Consider the following 26,187-nt stretch of genomic DNA (forward strand, 5'->3'; position numbering starts at 1 on the left):
AGTGGTTGAGCGTCTGCCTTCGGCTCAGGGTGTGATCTCAGGGTCCGGGGAATTGAGTCCCGCATCAGGCTCCCTGCAGGGAGCCTGCTTCTCCCTCTGCCTGTGTTGCTGCCTCTCTCTGTGTCTCTCATGAATAAATAAATAAAATCTTTTAAAAAGAGAATTAATTTGTTTCAGTTTGTTCTGAAACAAATCCTAAACATCATTCTTTGAAAACATTTTCAGGGATTCTTGAGAAAAGTAATATTTAATTACTGTGTATTTGTAAAATGTATTCTTAAAATCAGAAGAATAATTGTTTATACATATAAATTCCTTTAAATCGTTAAAATTATGAAGTAGAAATAACGAACTCATTCAGCTTGTGAATGAAATATTTGTTATTCTTTATTTCTTAAGATACATTTAAGTAAAAATGTACAATGTAATCAATACATGCAGAAGTCAGAGAAAAGTCACTTTTACTTACAGGGTAAGACTTTTTCAAAGTATAATGCCAATGCCAAGTAGAAAAGTGCATCAAAAGCCAATATGAAAAAAGTTCCAATCATTACATATGAATCTCCTGAAGAGTAAGGTAAAATGGCACCACTGATAGCATTATCGAAGTAGATAATCTAAGATTCAGACAGAAATAATAATAATAAATATTTAAGTTAAATACATAAAAATAATTCAGTAATTCAGTATAGCAGTAAGAATTATCATTTTATTAAATAGTTTTTTAAAGAAACCCTTATAATGAAGTTATTGGTGTAACTTTTTCTATTTGACAGCATCCAAGGGTTATTGGAAGGAAAAACAGATTTAAAAAACACAATGTTCTGGGATGACTGGGTGGCTCAGTGGTTGAGCATCTGCCTTTGGCTCAGGGTGTGATCCCCGAGTCCCCAGATCAAGTCCCAGGATCATCCCAGGATCGAGTCCCACATCGAGTCCCACATCGGGCTCCCTACGGGGAACCTGCTTCTCCCTCTGCCTATGTGTCTCTCTGTGTCGCTCATGCATAAATAAATAAAATCTTTCATTTTTTAAATATTTTTTAAAAGATTTTATTTATTTATTTATTCATGAGACACACAGAGACAGAGAGGCAGAAGATACAGGCAGAGGGGGAAGCAGGCTCCATGCAAAGGAGTCCGATGTGATTCCGGATCCTGGGATCAGGCCCTGGGCCAAAGGCAGATGCCCAACCGCTGAGCCACCCAGGCATCCCATAAATAAATAAAATCTTTTAAAAAATATAATGTTCTAAGACTAGGAATTTAAGTGATAAATCATTTTCTTGTTTTCATAAAGTCACGACCATATTACAAAATATCTACTCTATGCAGCAAAAAATACACATTTTAGGAAGAATATGAAGAATCATTTGAAGCATCACAGTAGGATAATGATAAGAGAACTGCTTGCTCTAGTTATTATGGCTAATAAAGAGGTGTGTATAATTTTGTCATGCAACAATAGGTGTTATATTCTAGGTGTTCTCAGGCTTTTTATAATACCTCACTTAATCCGCCTCATAACCCTATGGGACAGGCCTTATTATTTTTACGTGCATTTTACATATGGTCAAAGTGAAGCACAGAGGAATTGAGTAGCTTAACCAACCAAAGTCAAAATCATATAGTAAAGAGTGGCCCAGCTGAACTCAGAACACAGGAAGCCCAGCTCCCAAGCCCAGTTCCCCACACTAGGCAATTTACGACTCTATTTCTGTCAAAATCTTAACATTTCATGACCAAGTGACAAAGTTTGAGTTTATTCTCAAATCTGGCTTAACATTTGAAGATCTGGGTTGCAATTCTGAGTGGACATTTGAAGATCAATCTATGTAATTCAACCAAAAAACAGATTGAAAAAGACACTAATGTGGTTAATCAAATAGATGCACAAAAAGCATTTGATACAATTTAATATCCACTTATAATAAAGAAAGTCTCTTCCCAAACTAAGATAATAAGTGATCTTCCTTAACCCGGTAAAATAGACTGTACAAAGACCAGCACCAAAAATCATACTTATTATGCCTTTGCTTGCATTTCTATTCAACATTGTACTAAAGGTTCCAGTCTCCCCAGTAAAGCAAGAAAAATAGGTAACTGGCATAAGGACTGCAAGAGCAAAAAAATAAACCATTATTATTTGTAGATATCATAATTATACATAAGAAAATTCCAAGATAAAACTCAGAAAAATACTAGTTTTAATATAGCAAGAATACTGGATACAGTGCCAATTTACAGAAATCAGTTGCATTTCCTATAAGGACATTATAACAAACATTTAAAAATTAGAATTTAAACACCGATGCTATTAATAATGGCATCAAAAGTATCAAAAACTTTGGAATAAATAAAAAATGTACAAGGCTCAGTACTCAAAACTAAAACAATTACTAAGGGAAAATGAATGTGACGATATATTATGTTCATGATCCAAAAAAAGTGTCGGGGGGTGGGTGGTGTACCTCTGGCTCAATAGGTTAAGCATCTATCTTAGGCTCAGGTCATGATCCCAGGGTCCTGGGATCAAGCCTCATATCAGGCTCCCTCTGCGTCTCCCTCTCCATCCATCCCTCTCTCTGTTCATGCTCTCTCTGTCTCTCTCTCAAATAAATAAATAAATAAAAATCTTAAAAAGAAAAGTGTCAGGGCAGCTGGGTAGCTCAGTTAGCTAAGAGTCTAGCTCTTGATTTCAACTCAGGTCATTCATTATCTCAGGATTGTGAGATGTAGCCCCGCATTGGACTCCACACTCAGCAGGGAGTCTGCTTGTGATTCTCTCTTTCCCCCTGCCCTTCCCTTTGCATGCTCTCTCTGTCTCTCAAATGAATAAATAAATATTTTTTAAAGTGTCAATTTCGCTCAAATTGATTGAAAAAATCAACCATATCAAAATGTCAACAGCTTTGTGCATACGTGTGTGTGTGTACCTTGATAAGTTAATTCTAAAATTTCCATTATTCAAAGAAACTAGAATAGAAAAGGATCTCTTGGAAAAGAAAATCAAGTGACAAAATTACTACCAGATATCAGGATATATGAGCAAAAACAATTAAGACAATGTGGCAACAGTGGAAGGATGGACAGATGGGTCAATACAGAATTGGTAAAGCTATGACAAAGGAGATACTGCAATCTGTTCAAGGAAATGATAATCTTTTCAATAAATGAAGTAAAGGAAATTGGATATTCATGTAGAAAAATTAATATTGTTTCTAACTATAGATACACAAAAGTTATTCTGAAATGGATTTTATATCTGTACAAGCAGAATCAATTGAACTTCCAGAAAAAAGCCATGGGAGCATCTCTTTATAATCTTGGGAAATGCAATGATTTCTTAAAGATAAAAAAAAAGCACTCTACAGAAAAGGAAACTTGACAAACTGGACTTTAGCAAAATTAAGAAACTTGCTCATTAAAAGCACCATTAAAAGAGTAAAAAGATCAGCAACAAATAACTGAAAAATGTCTCATATCTGGCTTATATAAGAAATTCCTACAAAGTGATAAGGAAAAGCTAAAAAGTCAGTTAAAACATGGGCAAAAGAACTGAATAGGCGCTTTATTAAAGGGAGAAACCAAAACGCCAGTGAGCATATGAAAAAGAATGAAACTCATTAAAAGAAGAATCAAGACAATGCAAATTAATACAATAAGGATTATTATTGCAGATTCACCAGAATAGCTAAAATTTGGACGACTGACTGTCCTCAAATGCCGGTGAAGATTTGGAGCAAATGTAGCTCGGAAACTCTTGGTGCAAAAGTAAATTGATGTAACCACTTTGGAAAAATATTTGGCATAGCTATGAAGATTAAGTTATCCATATTTAAGACCTACTATTCAACTCCTACATATACGCCAAACACAACTGAATGCCCATATTCACTAGGAAATATGTAGAAGAATTTTTTTGCAGAGTTAATACAAGTCAAAAACTGGAATATATTTGTTCATTAACAAGAGAATCAATTGTATAGTCACACAATAGAATACTACATAACAGTCTACTATCGCTACACGGAAACTGTGGATGAGATCTAAAAATATAATGTTGAGTGGGAAGAAAACCAGAATTTCAAAAAAATTTGTAGACTATCACTTATATAAAGTTTCAAAGAGGCAACACTAAAAAATTATACTTAGGAACACACATTAGGTGATAAATGAAAAGGCAGGAAATGATGATCACAACACTTTCACCTTTAGGAGGAAGGAGTGTTTGGAGGAGCTCTGGAATTGTGGCATCTTTCTATTTCTTGATCTAGTCCATGAGTATTTTGATATACTTTGTTGTTATTTGCTGAACTCTTTATGGTCTTGAAAACTTTTCAGATTTGAGGTTTCAAGCAGAGGTTTATACAATGCCTTTTAGTAAACTAGAGAATATCTTCATTATATAAAGCGTGAGAAACAAGAAGATAAGGCTTCAAAATGAAAACACATCTGAGACATGAAATCTGTTGTAGTCAAGATGTTCTTATTTAAGTTTCCTTGTGTGATGATGATTTTTCTACAAAGTAATAATAACATTCTCAAATCTAACTTTAGGGTAAAATCGTTTGGAATAAATGCTCTTTAATTGAAAGAGTGATTATGAAGTCACGAAATATCAAATTCTTTTGAAAGTTCAATAAAAAGCAATTAACTATGTTCTCACCTTATTCATCCCAGCAGTGAAGGCAAAGGGGCTGCAAATACTCAAAATCCACTCCAAAGAGGAAGGAAGTTGTCTATAATACACACCGAATCCTATAGTCCCACAAAACACATTGAGGAAAAGCATCACCAAATTGGTGAGGACAGTCTTCTTTAACAACACGCTCATCAGGAATGTTAAAGCTATCTGAAAGAGAGAGAAGACGTCTAGCCATTTAACATACTTAGTTCCCTGAGCATCATTGGTAGCACAATAAAATATGGATCTTTAGATCATAATATAAATATATATCAGTGAGACAGTGATGAAAATATTAATGCTCAGCCCTTCCTCCAACCGCTTTGTAAAGAGGATTCTTTTTTGCCCTCCTCAACTGTTGGGCTTTAGTTGACGAAGAAAGGGTGGGGACAAGTTGAATGAGAGCTAAGAAAAGGACAGAAATGCAGACTTGGAAACACTGAAAGAACCTACATTAATGGAACACCTGGGTGGCTCAGAGATTGAGCATCTGTCTTAGGCTCAGGGTCCTTGGATCGAGTCCCACATCCGGTTCCCTGCATGGAGCCTGCTGCTCCCTCTGTGTCTCTGCCTCTCTCTGTGTGTCTCTCATGAATAAATAAATAAAATCTTTTCTAAAAAGAACCTACATTAATGTATTACAAAGAGCATCTATGCACCCTCTGCAGAATTTAGAGGCTCTTGTTTTACGAAGCAAGAAGCTTGACACAGGAAGTGAGGGCAAGGTCATGTGTCAGAGAAAGATACTGTGAAAGCCACCATTGTTACAGAGAACCTTTGGTGAAAAGAGATGGGTCCGCTCCTCAAGGGCAGCCTCATTAAAATCATCTAGAAAAGTCTTAAAGTCAAAATAATTTTAGAATCATTTTTTTCTTTTGGGGGCATCATTTCATTAACTCAGAATTTTATGCAAAAGAGAGGTTCAATTTTTTTATATTACATAATCTTCTCACATTGATGGAGATTTCTCAACCAAACACACACATATGCGCACACATACAAAATGGACATGAAGGAAATAACTGTAATAACCTCCAGAGAAATTCATTTTTGCTACAGACAGCTAAGATCTAAAGCAGAGAACATGGTAATATTATGTATGAACTTACCAAAGATAAACCATATAAGAAAATGAGTGTAAATATGACCATGAAGCCCGTCATGACTATAATTTGGGTAACTGTTATGATAACTGTCATCATTATGGAAACAATGAAGATGAAACCAGCATAGATTAAACCGCAGGAGATCCTACATAAAGAAAGACAAAAAATTATTTTAATTATTTTAACTTCATTATGAAATATTTAAAATGTACAAAAATATCTAAAGAATAGTACAACGTTTACCCATCTACTTGCCACCTAGATTAATAAATAAAATATTACTAATACTACATAGGCATGGCTGTGCTGCTGCTTACTGGCTAGGCATAAGTTCTGTGTTCACATATTTTTTTAAAGATTTATTTATTTATTTTATTTATGAATGATAGAGAGAGAGAGGCAGAGACACAGGAGGAGGGAGAAGCAGGCTCCATGCCAGGAGCCCGACGTGGGACTCGATCCCAGGACTCCAGGATCACACCTTGTGCCAAAGGCAGGCGCTAAACCACTGAGCCACCCAGGGATCCTCCTGTGTTCACATATTTTATAAATAGTATGAACACTGCATAAATAGCATGATCTTGCATGTATTCTTCTGCTGCTTGCCTTTTATCAATCAACATATACAATATTATACACTGCTGTGTAATATTTCATTGTCTGAATATATTCCAATGTTCTCCTGTCCATGGACATTTAAGTTGTTTCTGATTTTTATTTCTGATGCATTGTTGCCAAGAACACTCTTGTACTTGGGAAGAAAAAAATAGAGTAGGATGAAAATTGAGAGGGTGGCAAACCATTAGAGTCTAAAAAACAAACTGAGGGTTGCTGGAGGGGAGGTGGGAGAGGAGAAGGGATAATCGAGCGATGGATATTGAGGAGGGTACATGATGTAATGAGCACTGGGTGTTCTATGCAACTGATGAATCACTAAATTCTACCTCCGAAACTAATTTTAAAAAGAAAAGAAAAAACAAGAACACTCTTGTACTTGTCATTTTTGTATCTTAAGTGTGATTACATATTACCAAAATGTTCTAACTGTAGAAGCGGAAGGAAATTTAACATCTGCTGATCAATCAAGCAACCATGGAAGCACTAGGGGCAGATGATAATTTGACCATTTTTGAGAATCCCAGTTGGCATGACCTCCACTCTCCCTAGCAGTAGAAAACTGAAATTTCATAACTCCACAAAGCCCATCCTATTATTGCTTTTCCTATTATGATTTCTTTTTTCAACTGATATAAATTACAGTATGCTCTTTTTAAAAATATTTAATTTATTTATTTGAGAGAGAGAGAGCATGAGCAGGGGGAGGGGCAGAGGGAACTCATTCCTGGGATCCTGGGTCATGACTTGAGCTGAAGGCCGATGCTTAGCCAAATGAGCCACCCAGGCACCCCTATGGTACATTCTTAAGTGTTCATGCTGCTTTGCTTTAGATGTGCTGGTATTCACATTTTTATGAGGTAGTTATTAAGAAATTTAAGTTAAATTTAAGTTATTAAGAAATTCTATCTTCCATCTAACTAGCCCACAGGGTGTTTGAGCCCAAGTTTCTCATTTTCCAGATAAGTAAACTGTAGTTCCTATTACCACTTAATGGACCTATTCAAGGTCAACAAAGTAAATCAGTAACAAAGTTAAGATTTGTCACAGTCCTTTCTCAGTCCAGAGCTCTTTCCTGTACATAAAATCGGTCAACTGAATAAGAATTAAACAACTGGAAAAAAATAGCGAGAGTATTAAAACCAGGAACTTGAAAAGAAATTTAAAAAATAAAATGAAAGCAGGAACTTGCATCAATATGTCCCAGTACAATAGGTTTAATTACTGCTTATTCGACTTTTTTTTTAAAGGTCATGTCATTACAATGATTCAGCCTTTATTAGAAACATCAGCATTTTTGGAAAGCATATGGCATTCTGCAGAATCCGCTTCCTGAGTACAGAAGGGAACTACTATAGGTAGGAATTGAAAATCTATAGGAGAATTACAAATTAAGGATTTTAAAACATTACCTAGAAAAGGGAACTCATTGCAGGGAGTTGGGGTGGTGGGAGATGTTAATAAAGCTATGAAAACCTTCATGATAAAACCAAAGCAATTCGGGTATCACACTGAAATAATAAATGTTGATGTATTTCACATTTATTACATTATTTTTTAAAAAAGGTTGTCATAAAATTTATTTCCAAGAAACACTCCATACTTAATAAAGACATTTCAGATTTTTTTCCTTTTTAGTTTTAAGGACCTATAAACCCATTTTGCTAAATCTAGTTTACATGCATACTAGGAAGCATTTATCCTGAGAATGAACGCACATCTAAACATCCAATACCTTTCTGATTTTAATCTAGAGTTGAGTTGTGCCTACCTATTCTCAGGTGACTACAGGAATGCTGCCCCATAAGAGGGTCCCTAGACTGAAAAATGGTCCTTTTACACAGATTCCCCCCCTTCCCTCCTAACAAACTCCATTCATTCCTTTGCATTTGCCAAAATTCCATTCAAACCATTCCACTCCTTCCTTTTTGGTTTCAGAAACAGTTCCCTCTTTTTCTATTCACAATTAAGGTATCTTAGAATCAAAACTCCCTCTTTTAATCAAATACACTTTATAGGAAATATAAAATTTCCTAGACCATAGTTTTATTTCAGAGAACATGTGGCTTGCAAAAGATTGTTCAAAAAACAGTTCCTTATCCATTCCAGGTAGTCTTACGTTCATAAAGAGTAATTTTCTTGATATGGGGACTATACTAAGAAATATCTTCCAGGATTCAATATTGAAAAATGTTAGACTTCTTTTAAAATGAACAGATTATTTTTCCGTTTCCTGGGCAATGTGGATTTTGCATCTGATTGCATTGCAGAATTCTCTGCTTTGGCCTGTTGGAAGCTTAGAGTTTCTATGATTTGCATTTTTATCAGCTAGTCTTACCTACTCATCATTTTGTTAGTCCTTGTTTCTATTCCTCAATTATTTATTTTTATTATAATACAAATACACACACATAGAGACATACATACATAAAAATACATTTTTAAAAATATATATATATATTTAAAAATCATTAGAGACATCTGGGTGGCTCAGTCCGTTAAGCATCTGACTTTGGCTCAGGTCATGATCCCGGGATCCTGGGATCAAGTCCCATGGGTGACCTGCTCAGCCAGGATCCTGTTTCTCCCTCTCCCTCTGCCCCTCTCTGCTGCTGGTGTGTGCACGCGCTCTCTCTCAAATAAATAAAATATTTTTAAAAAAATAAAACGATAAAAAATATTAAAATAATTTAAATCATTTGTGAATGAGGCAAGGTACAAATATATCAATATATGAAGTAAATGTTTTTATTAAGCCCTTCTTATATGCCATCCTAAGTGCTATATGTGCTGGGCACAATTTATATGCTATCTCAACTCCAACACATGGCATTTAAGTGCTGCAAAAATATATATACCTGATGATCAAACCTCTGTACACAAGCTAGCTATTATAGGATCATACATTTTTTCAATATGAGGGAGTGTGGAGAAATCAAATGATAACTGTGGGAAGACCTAGCAGGAGAATTGCAATCAAGGCAGCTGGGTTGGAGTCCCAGCTCTGGTCCATAAACATCATCCATCTGACATTAGACAATTCTTTTATTCTCTTTGATCTTAATAGAATAATCTCTCTCACAGCATTAGCTTAATATACTCATGGCACGGAAAAAGTGCTCAGCAAATTATAATCCCCATTTTTCATAGCAAAATTTTAAAAGGACTAAATCAAAAAATCAGAACAAAGGAAAAAGTAGCCAATGTATCAAACTTAACCCATAATTTTTTGAAATAATAACACTTTTTTTTACTGCTTCATAGTTTCGATTATTCGTTTGTACTGCTTGAATCACTCACTCACCAGAAGGCTGACTTTTGCAGACCCATCATTTTCATCATATCCTGGCACTTTTTTCTCTCTTTTGTGGCATTAAGTGTTATAAAATATATAAATGGAAGAAAGTTAAGCAGGCAGTAGAAAATAAAGAGTTCCTTTTGAAGAATGTTTTTATAAATAAAAGGTAAAGTCTTCATATTTATACCAGTAACTGACATCAATTCCTCCATCACAGAGTGATTTGTTGTGATCTGAAGTAGGATTTAAACAAATAAAATCATTATTTAAAAATTAGAAACTGATTAAATCTGAATAAACTATGGAGATTATACCAACATCAATTTCCTGATTTTAATATTGTTCTGTGGTTAAGCAAGATATTACTCTTAGGAGAAATTGGGTGAGGGGCACGTGAACCTCCGTGTACATTGTTTTTGCAATTTCCTGTCATTCTGAAGCTACTTGAAAATTCAAAGTTAATAACAATGCATTCCTTTGCCTAAACCCAGCTGCAGCATTTGTATACCTGCTTCATTATATAAACATATGAAAACTTGAATATATATCTTTCATCAAAATTTTGATGCCTATGGAATTAGTTTACATTAATTATTAGAACTTTTCTTACCTGTATAATAGAAGCATCAATTGCAGTTTGTAGAGTCACAAATCCACTACTCCAGTATTTGGCCAGAGAACAGGAAAACTCACCATACTGATTCCAACAATGAGCTAAAAGCACAAGGAAAAGCATAACCAACATTATCAGATGAAAGCAATTAGAGAATAAAAAAACAAGAATTGAAGAGAAAATAATATAGAGGAGGCTCCACCAGTCAGAACTTATAGCCACATAGAAAAAAAGAAGCAAATGAGTTTTCAATTAGGCACTTTTATTCATGGAGACCATAGCATGTATAGAAAGTCTTAGAAAGTCAAAAGAAGATGAGAGGAAACACTCTGCTCTGACCACATTGCACTCCTTGCTGGGCCTCAAAATGCTAAATGCACTCTAGTGCTAGAACTTTTTTTGCTCATATGCTCTCCCTGCAGATGGATCCATGGCTCTCTCCTTCCCTCTATCCTTATCTCTTCTCAAAAGTGAATTCAGTGCAGAGGTCTTTACCAGGTACCATAAATAAAAGCAACTAAAAGAGCTTTCAGGCTCTATTTTCTAAGCCTTCTCTATTTTACTTTGTTCTTTTATCACCACCTGGCAGAGGGCATTGTTTTTACCCTGCCCCCCTGCCCCTGATTGGAATGATTCATGCAAGCAGGCTCTATGTTTTGCTCACTTCCATCCCCAGGGCCAGAACAGTGCAGGACACAGAGTAGACACTCAGTGAAAAAATGGAAAAGAACCAACTCTATTAATCATATCAATTCTGCTTCCTAAAATGTCCTCAAATTCACTCACTCTCCTCAGCTGCCTCTGGTCGAGGCCGCCATTGGTTCCCTGGTATGATTCATTGCATTCTCCTTGACCTCTCTGTAATTCATCCTCTGGGCTATATCCAGAGAGCTCACTTAGGCTTGGGAGTCTGATCATTTCTCTGCCCGGATTAAAGTACCTCCACATCTCTCCATCACTCTAGGTTTGTGGGACGTCATAGGACCTAGCTTTGGGTAACTTCAGCCTCATCTTTTTTGTATTCTTTGTTCAGCTAAGCTGCTCTTCTTCCATATATACCATCAGATGCCTGTTGTCACCCCAGGACTTTCTTTCACTCTTGCTCTTTGTCTATCTGAAATATAATGTCTTTAGCAACCCTCACCCCCATGTGCTATTCCTTATTGGTTTAAACTTCACTTTGCCAGGTTAGGGCTTCTCTAATCCCTCGTCTAAATCTCTTACCCCTCAGCACCTTTCCTTGCACTTGTCATTTTTTTTAATAACAAATTTATTTTTTATTGGTGTTCAATTTGCCAACATACAAAATAACACCCAGTGCTCATCCCGTCAAGTGCCCCCCTCAGTGCCCGTCACCCATTCACTCCCACCCCCCGCCTGCCTCCTCCCCTTCCACCACCCCTAGTTCTTTTCCAAGAGTTAGGAGTCTTCATGTTCTGTCTCCCTTTCTGCACTTGTCATTAATTGTACAATGTCTGCCTTTCTTGCTAACCTGGAACCTCATCTGAGGCTAGGATCTCTCAGTCTTTATCACTCTCTGCATCCTCTGCAACATGCACTTATGCTTTCACTTTACCTCTGTTGGATGACTCAATAATGCTTTAAGAGTTTTCTTCTAGTAGCAAGATATGACTGACCTTGGAATAAGTTTAGCAATAAAACGTGCTTTCTTTATTTTCTCATGTTCTTTTTTTTTTATTTTTTTTTTGAGATAGAGTGGGAGCAAAAGTGGGGGGAGGGGCAGAGGGAGAATAAGCTGAGCTTAGAGCTTGATGCAGGCTTGACCCAGGATCCCAGATCCTGAGATCATGACCTGAGCTAAAGACAGGTGTTTGACTGAGCTACTCAGGTGCCCCTATTTTCTCATGTTCTATCAAAAACATCTCTGTTGCCCAACCTGACCTATTTCTTACATTAGAAACATGAAAAATACCATGATATTTTATATTGAAAGTCACCTGTGGAAGGATCTTCCTCCAAAAATGGAATGTGATATCCCTGTAAAAATTTTAATTTATAAGAGAAAGTGTCATGAAAGATGATTCCAATGACTTTTGAGGTATTGGCTACAAGTATTTTATCCATGGATTTCTGATTGGGTACTCCAATGACCCTTCTTTCTGTGAATGACAAGGTAAAAATAGAGAGGATTGTAGAGAGTTTTACCAAAATGGAATGTGATATCCAGCTGTGTCATCATATATTTTTCACTGGAATTAAGCTAAAATCATTTTCCACTTAAATTAAATTTGCCCCAAAGACAAGGAGGGAATTTTTTTTTAATGGTTTAGATTCTAGACTCAGGAGACATGCATGAGAATTTAGTGTTTTCTTTTAATAATGGCAAGTATTACAGCAAGTTTCAGGTACATAAAAATATTATGCTAGGGTAAGTGTGCATAAGAGAATTAGGATACAAAAGTAGAGGTGATTGGAGTAGTTTTATATAGTTAGGGGATTCCAGATGTCAGATTACTAGAGCAAAGACACCTCAACTGATCTTTGCCTTATGAGGGAGTGACTATTTCTAACAGCCAGCAATGTTACCCATTAGAAATAGAAGATTCAGAGAGTAGACAGCCAAACTGCAGCCACCTTGCCCAAGAGTGAAATACATATTTTATCTTAGTTATCTCAGTGGCACAGTGACTTAATTTAGAATGAAAGTTTTTAAAGATGTTTACAAAGTAAACTACACACAGAAAGGACATCTTTAGATTATCTTTCCTTACTTTTCATGGTTCTGAAATTACTTTTTAATAACCATGATTTCATTTATTTTATTTAGATGTTTTTTCCTGAGTTATCAATCTTAGTGTGTTTCCATGTTAATAACATGTGCACCCCATAAATGACATATTCTCCTAGACACTATTCTACAAATCTGAAATTATACATTTATTGTTTTAGGTAAATTCCAGTAGAAATGTAGACCTCCCTAAACTGGACCCCCCACCCCCAATCAAGCTGAAAGGGCTTACAAGGCTACTTGTTTTGAGAGAAAGCAAAAACTAATTAAATTTGTAAGCTGTCATGTTACCTAAATAATTAGCACAATAGATCACTGTAAGTTCAAATTAAACATGTATATATCGTATCAAAAAGATATAAAATGATATCAGTAATTCTTTATTGCCATTAGTGCACCTACCTTTCAAAAAGGGAGCAAATGATGTTTTATTCATTATTTGCTGGGTTAGATCAGAGATAGGTGTATATACAATATCTATAGAGTTACTAATGTTATCTGCCCTTCCCAGATCTTGAGGAGGCAGTTCAGGAAAATATATGTTTTCTCTGAAATGTGAAAACAGTCCCATGTACAGTCCCAGAAGTATTGGGAGCCCCCATTCCTATAATAGGGGGAAAAAAAGAATGAATTTAAATTATATTCCCTTACAAAGTTCAATCAATACCAAAGAATTGTTGAAGACAGATTCCAATTTTGCCACATGGTTGGCTTCTCTTTGCTCTCTGCTCTTCAGAGCAAAAGGAACCCAACGAAAGATGCATACTGAGCTAGTTGCTACACATATCATTCTCCAACACTAGAATTAAACTTTTGCATTAAATTGTGAACTACTGCAGAAGCCATCATAGAAACTAACGGAGTGACTAATAGGATGACAATTCTTATGTATGGGCATCTGACATTACAGTTTATAAGACACAGAGTATCCCAGATAGAGTTCATGGTGGCAAATAACGTTTTCGTCAGTTGTCACATTTTTGTATTGGAAATCAAATAATATGAAAAGGAACTGAATGGTAGAGACTGCCTAGTGATCCAGCACAATGCTAGACAAAAATCCTAGCCTCTGGAAATCAAGTAGGACCAAGTGATTTGAGTTCTAGCCGATGGAATGTGGGCAGAAATGCTTTGCGCCCCTTCAAGGCCTGGCTTATGGAACCATGCACAACCTTCTTTATTCTGTCTCAGTCCCTGTACTTCTTGATTTTTTTAAAATCATTTATTTATTTATTTATTTATTTATTTAATTTATTTTTTTTTTAAAAAAAGTATTTATTTATGACAGTCACACAGGGAGAGAGAGAGAGGCAGAGACACAGGCAGAGGGAGAAGCAGGCTCCATGCACCAGAAGCCCGACGTGGGATTTGATCCCAGGTCTCCAGGATCACGCCCTGGGCCAAAGGCAGGCGCCAAACTGCTGTGCCACCCAGGGATCCCCCTATTTATTTATTTTAGAGAGAGAGCATGGAGGGGGCAGATAGAAAGGGAGACAGAGATTCTCAACAGACTCCCCCTGACCATGGAGCCTACTATGGGGCTCAATCCCACAACCCTGAGGTCATGACCTAAGCTGTAACCAAGAATTGGACGCTCAAATGACAGAGCCTCCCAGATGCCCCTGTACTTCTTGATCATCTGATGGGATATAGAGGATCCCAAGGAGGTCTCCAAGGCCTAGGGAGATAGCAGTGTCCCTAAATGAAGAAGGCTGGGTCTGAATGGCTGTGTGAAGGAGATTCCTTCACCTACTAGACCCACTTCAGTTTCACTGCCAACCTTAGATTGTAAGCAAAGTGAAAAATAAATCTTTGCTGAGGTCAGCCCCTGAGATTTGGAGCTGTAGATGGCCTACTTATCTACCTAATGCAAACTGACAATTAGTGGTGTTACTTGGTCATAATTCTTAGAAATAATCTCTGTGTACAAAATTCATGTCTTTGAAAATAAGTCCCCAAACTAAAATTTATTGATCTTCCAGGCATTCTTTTCATTATTTCCTTACTCTAATTTTATTACATATGGTAACAACCTTAATAGTTGCTATAATTTACCATACAATTAAATTTTTACTTACTCTCTTTTTTTAAAAAAAACGAGTAATAGTTTTAGTCTTTTTGCAGTTCTACATTATGTGTCACAGACTGCTATGAGTCTCTCAGTTTGACAAGTATAATTAGAAGAACCTGAAAATCAAGAAATCCAGTCTGCTACTTAAAATATAAAATAAGAGTATCGTTAGGCAGTGAAATAAAAAAAAAATATGTGAGCTGCAGAAAGAGGCAGACTTTCAAACATACCAATAAGCTCTCTCTTTTCATTCTCCATTTCTGAAGAAAATTCTTGCACAGAAGTGCTTGAGTTTGCTGATACACACTTTTCTGTTTTGTATGCATTTAGCCTGTCATTGAAAAACAAAGAGAAAGTAAACACAGTGGAATATAAACTAGAACAATAAATGTAATAAGAAAAACCTTGGGAAGTAGGGGAGAAAAGAAAAAAGAAAAATCTTGATCATATTTAGGGAAAATATTTCCGATTTCTAAGAACTACAAAAAATGGTTTTTTGTTTTTTTTTTTTTTATAAATTTTTATTTATTTATTTTTTTTATTTATGATAGTCACACACACAGAGAGAGAGAGAGGCAGAGACACAGGCATAGGGAGAAGCAGGCTCCATGCACCGGGAGCCCGATGTGGGATTCGATCCCGTGTCTCCAGGATCGAGCCCTGGGCCAAAGGCAGGCGCCAAACCGCTGCGCCACCCAGGGATCCCCAAAAAATGGTTTTTAAATATTATTTTAATAATACATGACTGCAAAATTTTACATCAAATATACTCATAGTAAGTTATTTCAGAGAGTGGGTAATGGTGGGGAGGTAGTGGCCACAAAAATCACAATTTTACAGAAATACAGAATTTAACAATGGAAAAGATATCATTAGATTTTAGAACCTGTAAGATACTTCACATTTTCTTAACCTTTTGTAACAGAAATCCAACTATATAGAGTAATTGAATTATATCTCATTTGATTAATAATAATTTTTTGTTCTTTGCATTTAAATAGAAATGCCAGAGCCAATCAAATTAATCAAAAATTCTGATTATTTAAATTCATTTGAATAATTAGTTATATCCATTAGATGTAACCCCAATGAACTATTTTCCTATAGTATTTATCTTCTAGATTAAACTGAACAGCTTGAAGCTCAACTAGCTGAATCCAGACTCAAACTAGCAGAAACTTGATTATGAAACACAAGAAGAAACAACTCATCTCAATTTGTCTGAATTCAGAAGTGCCTGAATAACTGAGGAGGCAAACTAACCAACTAAGGAGGAATAAAGAAGGAAAGAAACAAAGAAACAGAAAGAAAGAAAAGGAAGAGAAAGAAAGAAGAAAGAGGAAAAGAAAGAAAGAAATCACATGGAAAGTAATTATGCCCAAATGTTTGCACATAAGCCAACAGAGACAATTTTTTTCAGTTTTTCAAATCTTAGAATTAAATTATTTTATATTTGCATGACAAAATATTCAGACAATTCTCCCTCAGCTAGTTTTCCTATATTCTACTGTTGTATCTACACAATAAGAGTTGGTTGGGAATAGACAGAAAAATTTTATTATCAGTTCTTCAATATAATACATATGAATATTTGGAAACATCTGAAAAATAGATTGATTTTCAGCAGTGTCCACCCACATATTTGGCATAGCACAACAAAATAGAACTTTACTTACTGTCAGAAAAATTAGGAAAGTACTCTGGAAACACTGTCAAAGCACAGTTCTCTTTTTGTGTACGGCAACAATTAAAATTTCCTTATTGCTACTTCTTCATTTATTCCTTAAATGGGTGTCTTACCCAGCCTGTTTTCTGAAAGGGTGTGTAGTCAGACCAAGCTGCACATGATGAACTTGTTTTGTTTTCTGCTTCTTCTTCCCTAAGCCAATTATTTGCAGGGAAATGATGGTTCGGTGGTTGGTTGGGAATAAAACAAACCCTGTGTTTGTGCACTTGGCCTTTCAACTTCAGGGATAAGGGGTAAAATGGTAAACAAGGAAACTGGAACTAGCCTGTCGGACATGATGAGACCAAGATGGGGAAACGGAGCAATAAACAAGTAAAAGCAGCCATTAACCAAACAAAGTAGTTAAATGTGTATGAGAAATCTTTAGCTATTTATTTATTTATTTATTATTTTTTTACTACTAATGCCTAAACACAACTGCCAATGATATATTTGACTAATTGGTGTTAAGTGGGCAGAGTGTGCTGGAGCTGATTTTTTTTTCCTAATCAAGCTAAGCAATCCATAGTCTGCCTTAGAGAAACACTTAATTTGGACAAATGAATAATTATGAACAAATTCCTTTCTCTGCTCTGTTCTTACAGGATGTAGGATTTCAGAGGGCATGCGAACAAACTAAAAGTAAGCAGAGTGCCAAGGACTAAAGAAAATATTAAAAAGATTCAGGTCAATTTTTTTTTTTGCATAAAGACTGGGAAAAATATAAAATTTATTCAACTCCCATTGCGTAGTCTATCTCTCTGTAAAAAGTTGCAAGCTTTTCTTGACCTGCCAAAGTAAATGGCAAAACAGGAAGCCAAAGTCCATGAATTGGGAAATCTCAAATATTTGACATGGCTCCCAAGCCACAGATGTTAATAATCATAAAGCTGAGAGTTGTTCTGGAAAAAAAAAAGGATAATTTTTTTTGAAAATTAAGCTATGGTATTATATACGTATATTTCTTTTTTTGGTAATTAGTTCTATTTTTTAAAAAGTCAACAGTGAAATGTTACATGTCTTTACATTAAAAGTTGGCAAAAACAAAGGTAATAAAGATGTTCTAAAGGTCTCATGGTGGGGGGGGAGTTCAAAAACACTGTTAAATTTTTGTATCAATATTAGGTCAGTGATTCAAACAAAAATTCTGTTTCTTTTCAATCACTTGGAATATAGTTCAGGTTTTTATTAATGTTCTTGTTGTTTTAGACTCTATGTACTCTATTTTAGGAATCTATTTCAGGAATTTTCACTTTGCTTATAACTGCATTAAAATTCACAACTACAATACACAATTACAATATCACATACACAGCTAAAATTCACAACTACAATATCAGAAATTATTTAGATTATAATTTATTAGTTTTACTTTGTACCAGTGCTTCTTATATATGCTTTTTGTTCCTCTTCCTTGACTTATTTACTCTGATTTATTTTTACTTGGGAGGTCATTTTCTTCATTTAAGCCTGACGATTTCCCCATAAATGGCAACCTAATATAATGAAGTACCCAAACTCTGGCTAGAAGTACATTGAAATGGTGGATAAAATAAATTGAAGAAGAAGAAAAGGAAGAAGAAGAGGAAGAGGAAGAAGAAGAAGAAGAAGAAGAAGAAGAAGAAGAAGAAGAAAGAAAGAAAGAAAGAAAGAAAGAAAGAAAGAAAGAAAGAAAGAAAGAAAGAAAAAAAGGAGGAGGAGGAGGAGGAGGAGAAGTTGTTCAGATCTAGAACCAAACTTTAAAAATAAATAAGAAAAAGGTAAAGAAAAGAAACCAAGAAACAACGGAAGAAACAAAGAGGAAAGGAAGGAATATCCCCCGGTCTTAAAAGTGAAAAGAGAAATTAAGGCTAGAATGGTATGTCAGCAATCTAGCTGTCCAAAGAGGTGTTTCAATAACTTTGTGACCTAGACTTGACAGGTTATGAAGCTGGATTTCATATCTCTGCATGAATCCAGAAGCTTCACAGGACTTCTCAGTGCTCAAAATAGAAATAGTAAAACCACCAATACCCCCAAGGAAGAGCAAGGATGTGTATTCTTTGCCCAATCTCTGGATTAAAAAAATATAGAAAATGAAAAACTCAACCATATGTAGAACATGCCAGATACAGGGCATAGGAGAAAGATCCTAATTTATTCTCCCTGCATAGTAGCATGTCTGGAAACATAGCAAATATCATAGCAGTTGGTTGCATTCTGGAGCCAAACTTGGGTTTGAATTCTAGCTTTGCCATGCATTAGTTGTGTGACTTTGCACAATCTATTTAACCCCCCTCCTTAAAATCGAGATAATAATTGTGTATGTATGTACGTATGTATGTATGGTTACTGTGGAAATTAAATTCATTGATATAATTAAAATTCAAAAAACAATGCCTGGAAAATCATAAAAACTCAAAAAAACATTACTTGTTGATGATAATCCTACTCTTCCTATTCTTCCTCCTCCTCTTCCTCCTCTTACTATTACTATTACTCTGGAGCCCCACAGAGAAGATAGAAACAATTCTACAGAGATATGTCCAGGAATCAGGGCACAAACCAACAGAGTTAAAGAAATATTCCTCCCAGCAGCTAAACTCATGATCAAAAGTCCACCATAAAAGAGAATCAGCAGGCAAACAAAATGAGACTATTAGTATTAAAGAAGTAACATAAATTGGTTAAGATAGGAAGCAATGAAAAGGAAGACTAATAGGAAAATAACCCATTAGAACTTATAGATATTTAAAGTTACTAATAATTGTTAAGATTAAAATTTTAATGGATAAGGTTTATAGCAGATTAGGCACAGCTGAGAAGAAAACCCAGAATTATAACTGAAGAAATTATATAGTGCAAAGACAGAACAAGATGGAAAAGTACTGAAGACAAATTAAAAGACATGAAAGACAGAATGAGGTGTCCAGTACATGTCTAATAGGCATTTTATAATAAGGAAAATAAACGGAATAAATAAGAGAAATTTTCAAAGATAAGATGGATGAAAATTATCCAGAGTTGAAGTTATGGGCCCTCAGATTAAGAAAAAAGATAATGTGTCCAGAGTTAAAAACAAAAATCTAACAACTAACATTTTTGTGATGAGTTCTGCAAATATGAGAGAGGAGAAAGTGAAGAGAGGGAATACTTAAAAACAATAAGACAAGTTATCAACTAAGGATCAACAGTTAGCCAAATGAGGTCATAAACAATGCAATAATGTTGTCAAAGTACTGAGACAAATGAACGGTCAACCTCAAATTCTATACCCAGTTAAATGTGCATGTAAAGATCTCCTCAGAGAGAATTTATTTACCTCTTGCACAATATGGCTGAAAGAAAGCTAAAAGATGTACTTCAGTTAAAAATAATTTTTAAAAAAACAACAAGAGTTGAGTTTCAGAAGTGTTTGATAAATACTTTCAAGTACATGGCAGAGAGCTGACTCACTGTGTTTGGAAAGATTGTGAATTTGGGGAGGTTTGGCTATCTAGGATTATATCAAAGCTTTATTGAAGCAAAACAAAGTATGTGTTCATGATTCATTTTCTAGGTAAAGAAAATTTTCAAGTAAACTGCAATTTAGGAGTTTTGGCAGCATATTAGAACGACAAGTTTCCTAGAATTTTAGTCACAGCAATAAATTTAGCTTTCTATTTCTTCTCCTTTTGAATGTTTTCATCTCATAAGCTTCTGTATGTTGCTTATATGCTTTGTGAAGAACATGTACAAATAAGCATAGTGTGGTCAGAGTGACTAGGAGCCACCACCTAGATTAGACCAATATGACTCTAAAACACAATCTCAGCACCAAGAGTCTGTGGATCTCTCTAGAGGTATGCCAGCTGCCAGTATCTCTGTTCTTGCTCAGACCTCTGGGACAGATCTCAAATGACTCCTGCCTGGATTTGTTGTAATCACTAGCCTGGAGTCTCATGATGTAGGTACAGCTACTAGAGGTCCACACTGTGAATTGCCAAAAAAGAAATAACGCTGTCCTTGAAAAAGGAAAAATTGTAAGCTCAGCAAGCACTCCCAAGTGTGACTGAAGCAAAATTCTAAATAGTATTTTAAGGTCTTCCCTGAAACATAGCTAATTTTTCTTTCTTTAGGAAACTTTGCTGATTATTCCAAGTAAGGTTCAGTCTTTCTATCGTCCAATTCTCCTCATCTAGCCAATGATCTCTTCCATTAATGGCACATAACATAGGGGTCTAGATTGTGCAGAACAGTTGTTGGTGGACTTTCTCGGCAATTGATTAGATCAATTTCACTTTTTTTTTTTTTGCAGTGTCCCTAATGGACTACTGTATGTTCATCACAGTGACAGTGTTAACCAGGCCACAGGGCAGTTTTTTCCCCTCTCTGCTATAGGGATAAAACTGCCAAGAAGCTGTGCAGACATAGACCAGTGTTTCTAGATACAGAGGAGAAACATGGCTAAATTCTTATAATCCAACCACTCCTTTTCCACGCACACTACCACTATCAATCTGCTCACGCATGTTATTTTTTTCCATCTCTAGACACTTTTAGTACAAAAGATTGAAGTTAACAAACTCGTTTACACTGAATGTATTTCACGAAGTTCTATCCTAATGTCAGTTGGGAAAGTAGAATAATCAGATGAGTAAACTGTCTCCAGTTCCAACTTCTAGGAAGTTTGCCTGTAGACTGAAATGCCATTGATGGAATTTAGACACTAATGACCTTCTAATTCCAAAAGGCCTGGATATCCTTGACCTTATTTTCTTGACCTTCCTCTTCCATTACTACATCTGTAGCTACCGTATGGCATCTGCAGCATTGTCTATTAAACACAAAAACTAGACATGAACATTTTTTAGTTGCATTATGTGCCTAGCACAGAGGCTCATATGGTAGGTGGTTAAATTTCTGCTGAAATAAAGTACATTTTTCAATATATATATATTTTATCACAAAATGTTTTATTTTTAGAAGAAACGAAAAAGAAAACTAAAAAGCTAAGTAGATTATTTATGTAAAGAAACTGGAGGAATAGCCTCTCAACCTAAACCCTGTTGTTGGCCCATTCAAAAGCTTATTATAACATAATGGGTAAAGCTCCCTCTCAGATCTCCGATAGCTTCTGGCAGTGTTGTAGAATATTCAGTATCACATAGAAACTTGAGTCAACTTTCAAAGCTGTGGACTCCTTTACGTCAGCTTCCATTATAAAATAATAACCGCTGGTATTTTTTTGTTTCTTCATCAATGAACCTGTGATAGAATTCTGGCCACAGAACTCATAGACTTTTGGTTGATACAAGATCTTATGTTTACTAAAAACTGCCTTGTTGATTTCTTTCATATCATCACTAATTTAACAATAGGTTAAGTGAGATTTCATATATCCACAAGTATCATTGAGCTCATCAGGAGTTATAAATGGCATTTTTTTTACTATTCCTTTGTTCATTTGGGGGCTTTGCTATGGATATAGGTTCCTCAGAGTCAAGATTTGATCTCTTAATAAAGCTTTAGGTTATATTACTTGAGGCAAATGGGGAGGCCCATTTTTTTGAGCTGTTCCACATCTTTATAGGAGGTCACAAGCCGCTTGGGTGAACTCAGTTTGTTATTGACACTGAATTTCCAATTCCAAGTTATTCAGAAGCCATTTGATCTCTCCTATTTCATTTAATATAATCTTCAAGGAAGATTCTTGGCATGTTTTCCTAAAGATAGACTTTATTTTTAGTATTCTTGATCTTTTCATTAATATGACAGCATAATTGTTCCATAATTGATCTGGGAAGGCCATCCTGAATGCCTCTTGCTCCAGTCCAGGAGCAAAATCCAATGTTCCTTAAAAAAAAAAAAAAAAAAAAAAAAAAAAAAAAACTTTTATTTTTACTTTCTCCCCCCCCCCTTTTTTTTTGAGGTGTGTGCAGTGAGGAGATGGCATAAGCTAAACCCACTCTTTGCTTTCCCTTCCTTTCCTCTCTGTAAATTGAGTAAATAAATGCAAGATCTATAGAAACAAAGGCCATCTTCATTTAAATTCTGGGAGGGGAAGAGGGTGGGTTGGGGAATATACTATGATACCTGATATAATGAGCATTTAGCTGAGTGTTTCCTTCCTCAGACTCACCTCTCCCATCTGTTCAGTGATAGAACTGGCTTTCCTTTAGCTTGATCATGCTTTCAGGACTTCCTCAGTGGAGGAGGGAGAATGGAATCAGGGCTTTCAGATTCTGCTTCACTTGTGGCCATTTCCACATTGCTCAGACCGGAGAGAGAGATTCTGGCTCCTAGCATCATCCTTTAGTTTCATAAATAATTGTTTGGGATGCCAACAAAGTTCTTTGGGGTTTATAATAAAAGTCTGAGATGTTTCCTAATTCTACATCCAACATCTTGTCTTTGTTTTTTGCTTTTTTTTGTTTGTTTTTGTTTTCATTTTAGTGGATAAGAGAGAGGGCATTGTGGAAATGGCACTTCACTTTGTCATTATTGCTAGGAATCTGTATTTCCTTTTCTTAAGAAATTTCTGCTTCTGAGGAGCCACCAGGAAAAGAATCAGGGAACTTGCTGGAATGTATAGACAAAACTCCTCAATGAGACTTCTGTTGGAAGCTGAGGTGCATAGATAACATTTAGCCTGGGCGTTCTAGGAATGTATTCCAGTAGTTAGGTAGATAATTGATAATTGCCAAAGATCTACATGCCACATTTTTAGTGGCAGCATTTTTTTAGGGAAATTTAGAAACAATCCATATATCTTTCAATTGATTTTTCAACTCTAATTTTTTATATATTCAAACATTAAAATAATACATGGTTACAAAAAAATGATGCAGATATATAGTAAACTGGGAAAGTATGGTGTTCATAGTATGTTATTAAATAAGACAAATACAAAAGAGTAGATGTAATACTACCTGTGGCATGTATATGCGTGTATGATAGGAAAATGTATCAGCAAAGCAAAAAAAAAAAATCTTTTAGATTCTAGACCTGTAAAAATTGTATGATTTTTTTACAGATAACATGTATTATGTCAAACTATTTTATTTATTTTTTGTCAAATTATTTTTTTTAAGATTTTATTTATTTATTCATGAGAGACACAGAGAGAGAGAGAGGGGCAGGGACACAGGCAGAGGGAGAAGCAGGCTCCATGCAGGGAGCCCGATGTGGGACTCGGTCCTTGGTCTCGAGGATCACGCTCTGGGCTGAAGGTGGCGCTAAACCGCTGGGCCACCCAGGCTGCCCTGTCAAATTATTTTATTTTTTAAATTAATTAATTAATTAATTAATTTATTTATTTATTTATTTATGATAGTCATAGAGAGATAGAGAGAGGCAGAGACATAGGCAGAGGGAGAAGCAGGCTCCATGCACCGGGAGCCCGACGTGGGATTCGATCCCGGATCTCCAGGATCGCGCCCCCGGCCAAAGGCAGGCGCCAAACCGCTGCGCCACCCAGGGATCCCTGTCAAATTATTTTAAATCAAACTTTTAAAAACTAAATTGATTGAATTTGTCATTTTAACCATTTTTAAACACAATTCAGTGACACTTATTACATTCACAATACTTTATAGCCATTATTGCTCCAAAACTTTTTTCATTATCCTACATAGGAATTCTTAACTATTACACAGTAACCCTCACTTACGCAGTCCCTTAGCTCCTGGTAACCTCTAATACTTTTTATCTCCAGGAATTTGCCTACTCCAGATATTTCATATGAGTGTTCATATTCATAAAATATTTGTGTATAAATTACTTTAAGCAAATGTTGTTATATATGTATTTTACCGTATTTTTAAAAGATCAAATGAATTAAGAATTGAGACATTAAAAACTACTGGGCATTAAATGCCAATTCGTGTCACTTGCAATCATTGGTATTTTTTAACCTAATCCAGAGTAATCCTGCTGGATCTTCCAAGGCATTTTCAATGGGAGGAGGATCCGTGTTAAAAGACATGAATTCTGTGTATGGGTTAAACTCTGTATGGGTTTTATTGAATGTGACAAGCATGGTGCTTACCAGCCTCTTGCTGCTTCTTGGAAACTGCCCTCCTGAGGGGTGAGGGCCCAGGCTGTTCTTAATGTAAAGCTAATTTGTATCATGGGTACAAGACCACATTCAGCCTATGTATTATTGGTGGTAAAAAGCTCAGCTCAAACAGAGACAAAGCCAGTCACAAACTTTTGTTCCCCAGAAACTGAACCAAGCAATATCAATGAAGCTAAAAAGATGCACAGAAAAATGCAAGGAGGCAGGGAGACAAGGAAGGGCATAGGATAAGTCAAAAGCAGAAGTAAACAAAAGCTATAAGAAGCAGAAGAAGTAGATTAAGAAAAGATGTGCCAAAAGCAGAAGTAGATTAAGAAAAGATGTGCCAAACAGTGGGCGCTGTAGCCAGTTAATTGGGGAGAAGACTATTTCATGATAGGCACAGCAGAGCAAGAAGCTGAATCTTTATCATGGGTGGAGTACTGGATTGAAACTTCACAATCTTCACTTACAAAGATTCCTGTGGCTGTCTTGAATCCACAATAAACTTCAAGCTGTCTCTTTCAGAACTGTCCTTATTCTCGGATATGCCTGGGATTATAACAAGCCCCTCATTACCTGGTGTAGTGTACATGACCACCATTTCCTGCAACCTGGAAAACCCAAGGAACACAGAAATCACTACCAGGACAGGGATTTGTGAGATATAAAACAACCAAGTATGTGGACCTTTTGTAATTAGTTACAACATAATAGCTGGAAAGCATTGAGAGTGTTCGACTTATTCCAAAACTGTTTTCTTGGTCATCACATCATGTGGCCAAAGGAGATGAGGTTATGAGCAACAGCTGCAAAGCAACAAGGGCATAAGGAATGAAATAGAGTCCTAACTTTGCCTCTCTCCTCCATTCTAAAATTTTAAAAAAAAAGCATTTAAATTATTAATCCTTATTGAATTTTGGACTACTGAGTGTGTTTGTTTGTTTGTTACCTGTGGTAATACGGAAAACTGTTCTAGAATTCTGGAAACTAATAATGTAGTAGGACCTAAAATCTCATGTGAGGAGATTTGGGGTTTTAAGGCTCTTCCTGTGGGAGGAGTTTCCACTGAACTGATGTATCAACTTCATCATCAAAATTTCCCAGCTCCTCTTCTTTAAAGAGTTCTAAGAATACCTAAGTAGGGAGAAAATAAGGAAACAGAAATGTCAGGGTGTCTTTGAAAGACAGGGTGTTTTTGCACAGAGATTCATACAAAGGCTCCCCGAATGAGGATCACTGGTTTAAACAAAACTCACCTGTTCCAAGGCAGCCAGAGAGAGGCTGTGTTCTTCCAGGTTGAAGG

At 35.8% G+C, this 26,187-nt stretch overlaps 1 protein-coding gene across 2 annotated transcripts in view; it reads right to left on the reverse strand.

Annotated features, from left to right (window-relative positions):
• ABCA6 (ATP binding cassette subfamily A member 6) overlaps positions 1–17,025 on the reverse strand; it is a 61,517-nt gene extending 44,492 nt beyond the window's left edge. Inside the window, exons 1-9 of one of the 2 annotated variants that reach the window (XM_055320881.1) lie at positions 16,815–17,025; positions 15,369–15,469; positions 13,470–13,671; positions 12,277–12,438; positions 10,316–10,419; positions 9,712–9,938; positions 5,796–5,937; positions 4,669–4,854; positions 470–617 (exon numbers count right to left, since the gene is read on the reverse strand). In XM_055320881.1, the coding sequence (XP_055176856.1) occupies positions 470–617; positions 4,669–4,854; positions 5,796–5,937; positions 9,712–9,938; positions 10,316–10,419; positions 12,277–12,438; positions 13,470–13,671; positions 15,369–15,464 (1,267 nt within the window). In that variant the 5' untranslated portion in view covers positions 15,465–15,469; positions 16,815–17,025. The remainder of the gene's footprint in view (positions 1–469; positions 618–4,668; positions 4,855–5,795; positions 5,938–9,711; positions 9,939–10,315; positions 10,420–12,276; positions 12,439–13,469; positions 13,672–15,368; positions 15,470–16,814) is intronic. The other variant, XM_055320888.1, reaches the window with a different exon arrangement.
• Positions 17,026–26,187: the final 9,162 nt, after the last annotated feature.

The sequence above is a fragment of the Nyctereutes procyonoides genome, unplaced genomic scaffold, assembly GCF_905146905.1.
Source record: "Nyctereutes procyonoides isolate TBG_1078 unplaced genomic scaffold, NYPRO_anot_genome, whole genome shotgun sequence".
Classification (NCBI taxonomy): Eukaryota; Metazoa; Chordata; class Mammalia; order Carnivora; family Canidae; genus Nyctereutes; species Nyctereutes procyonoides.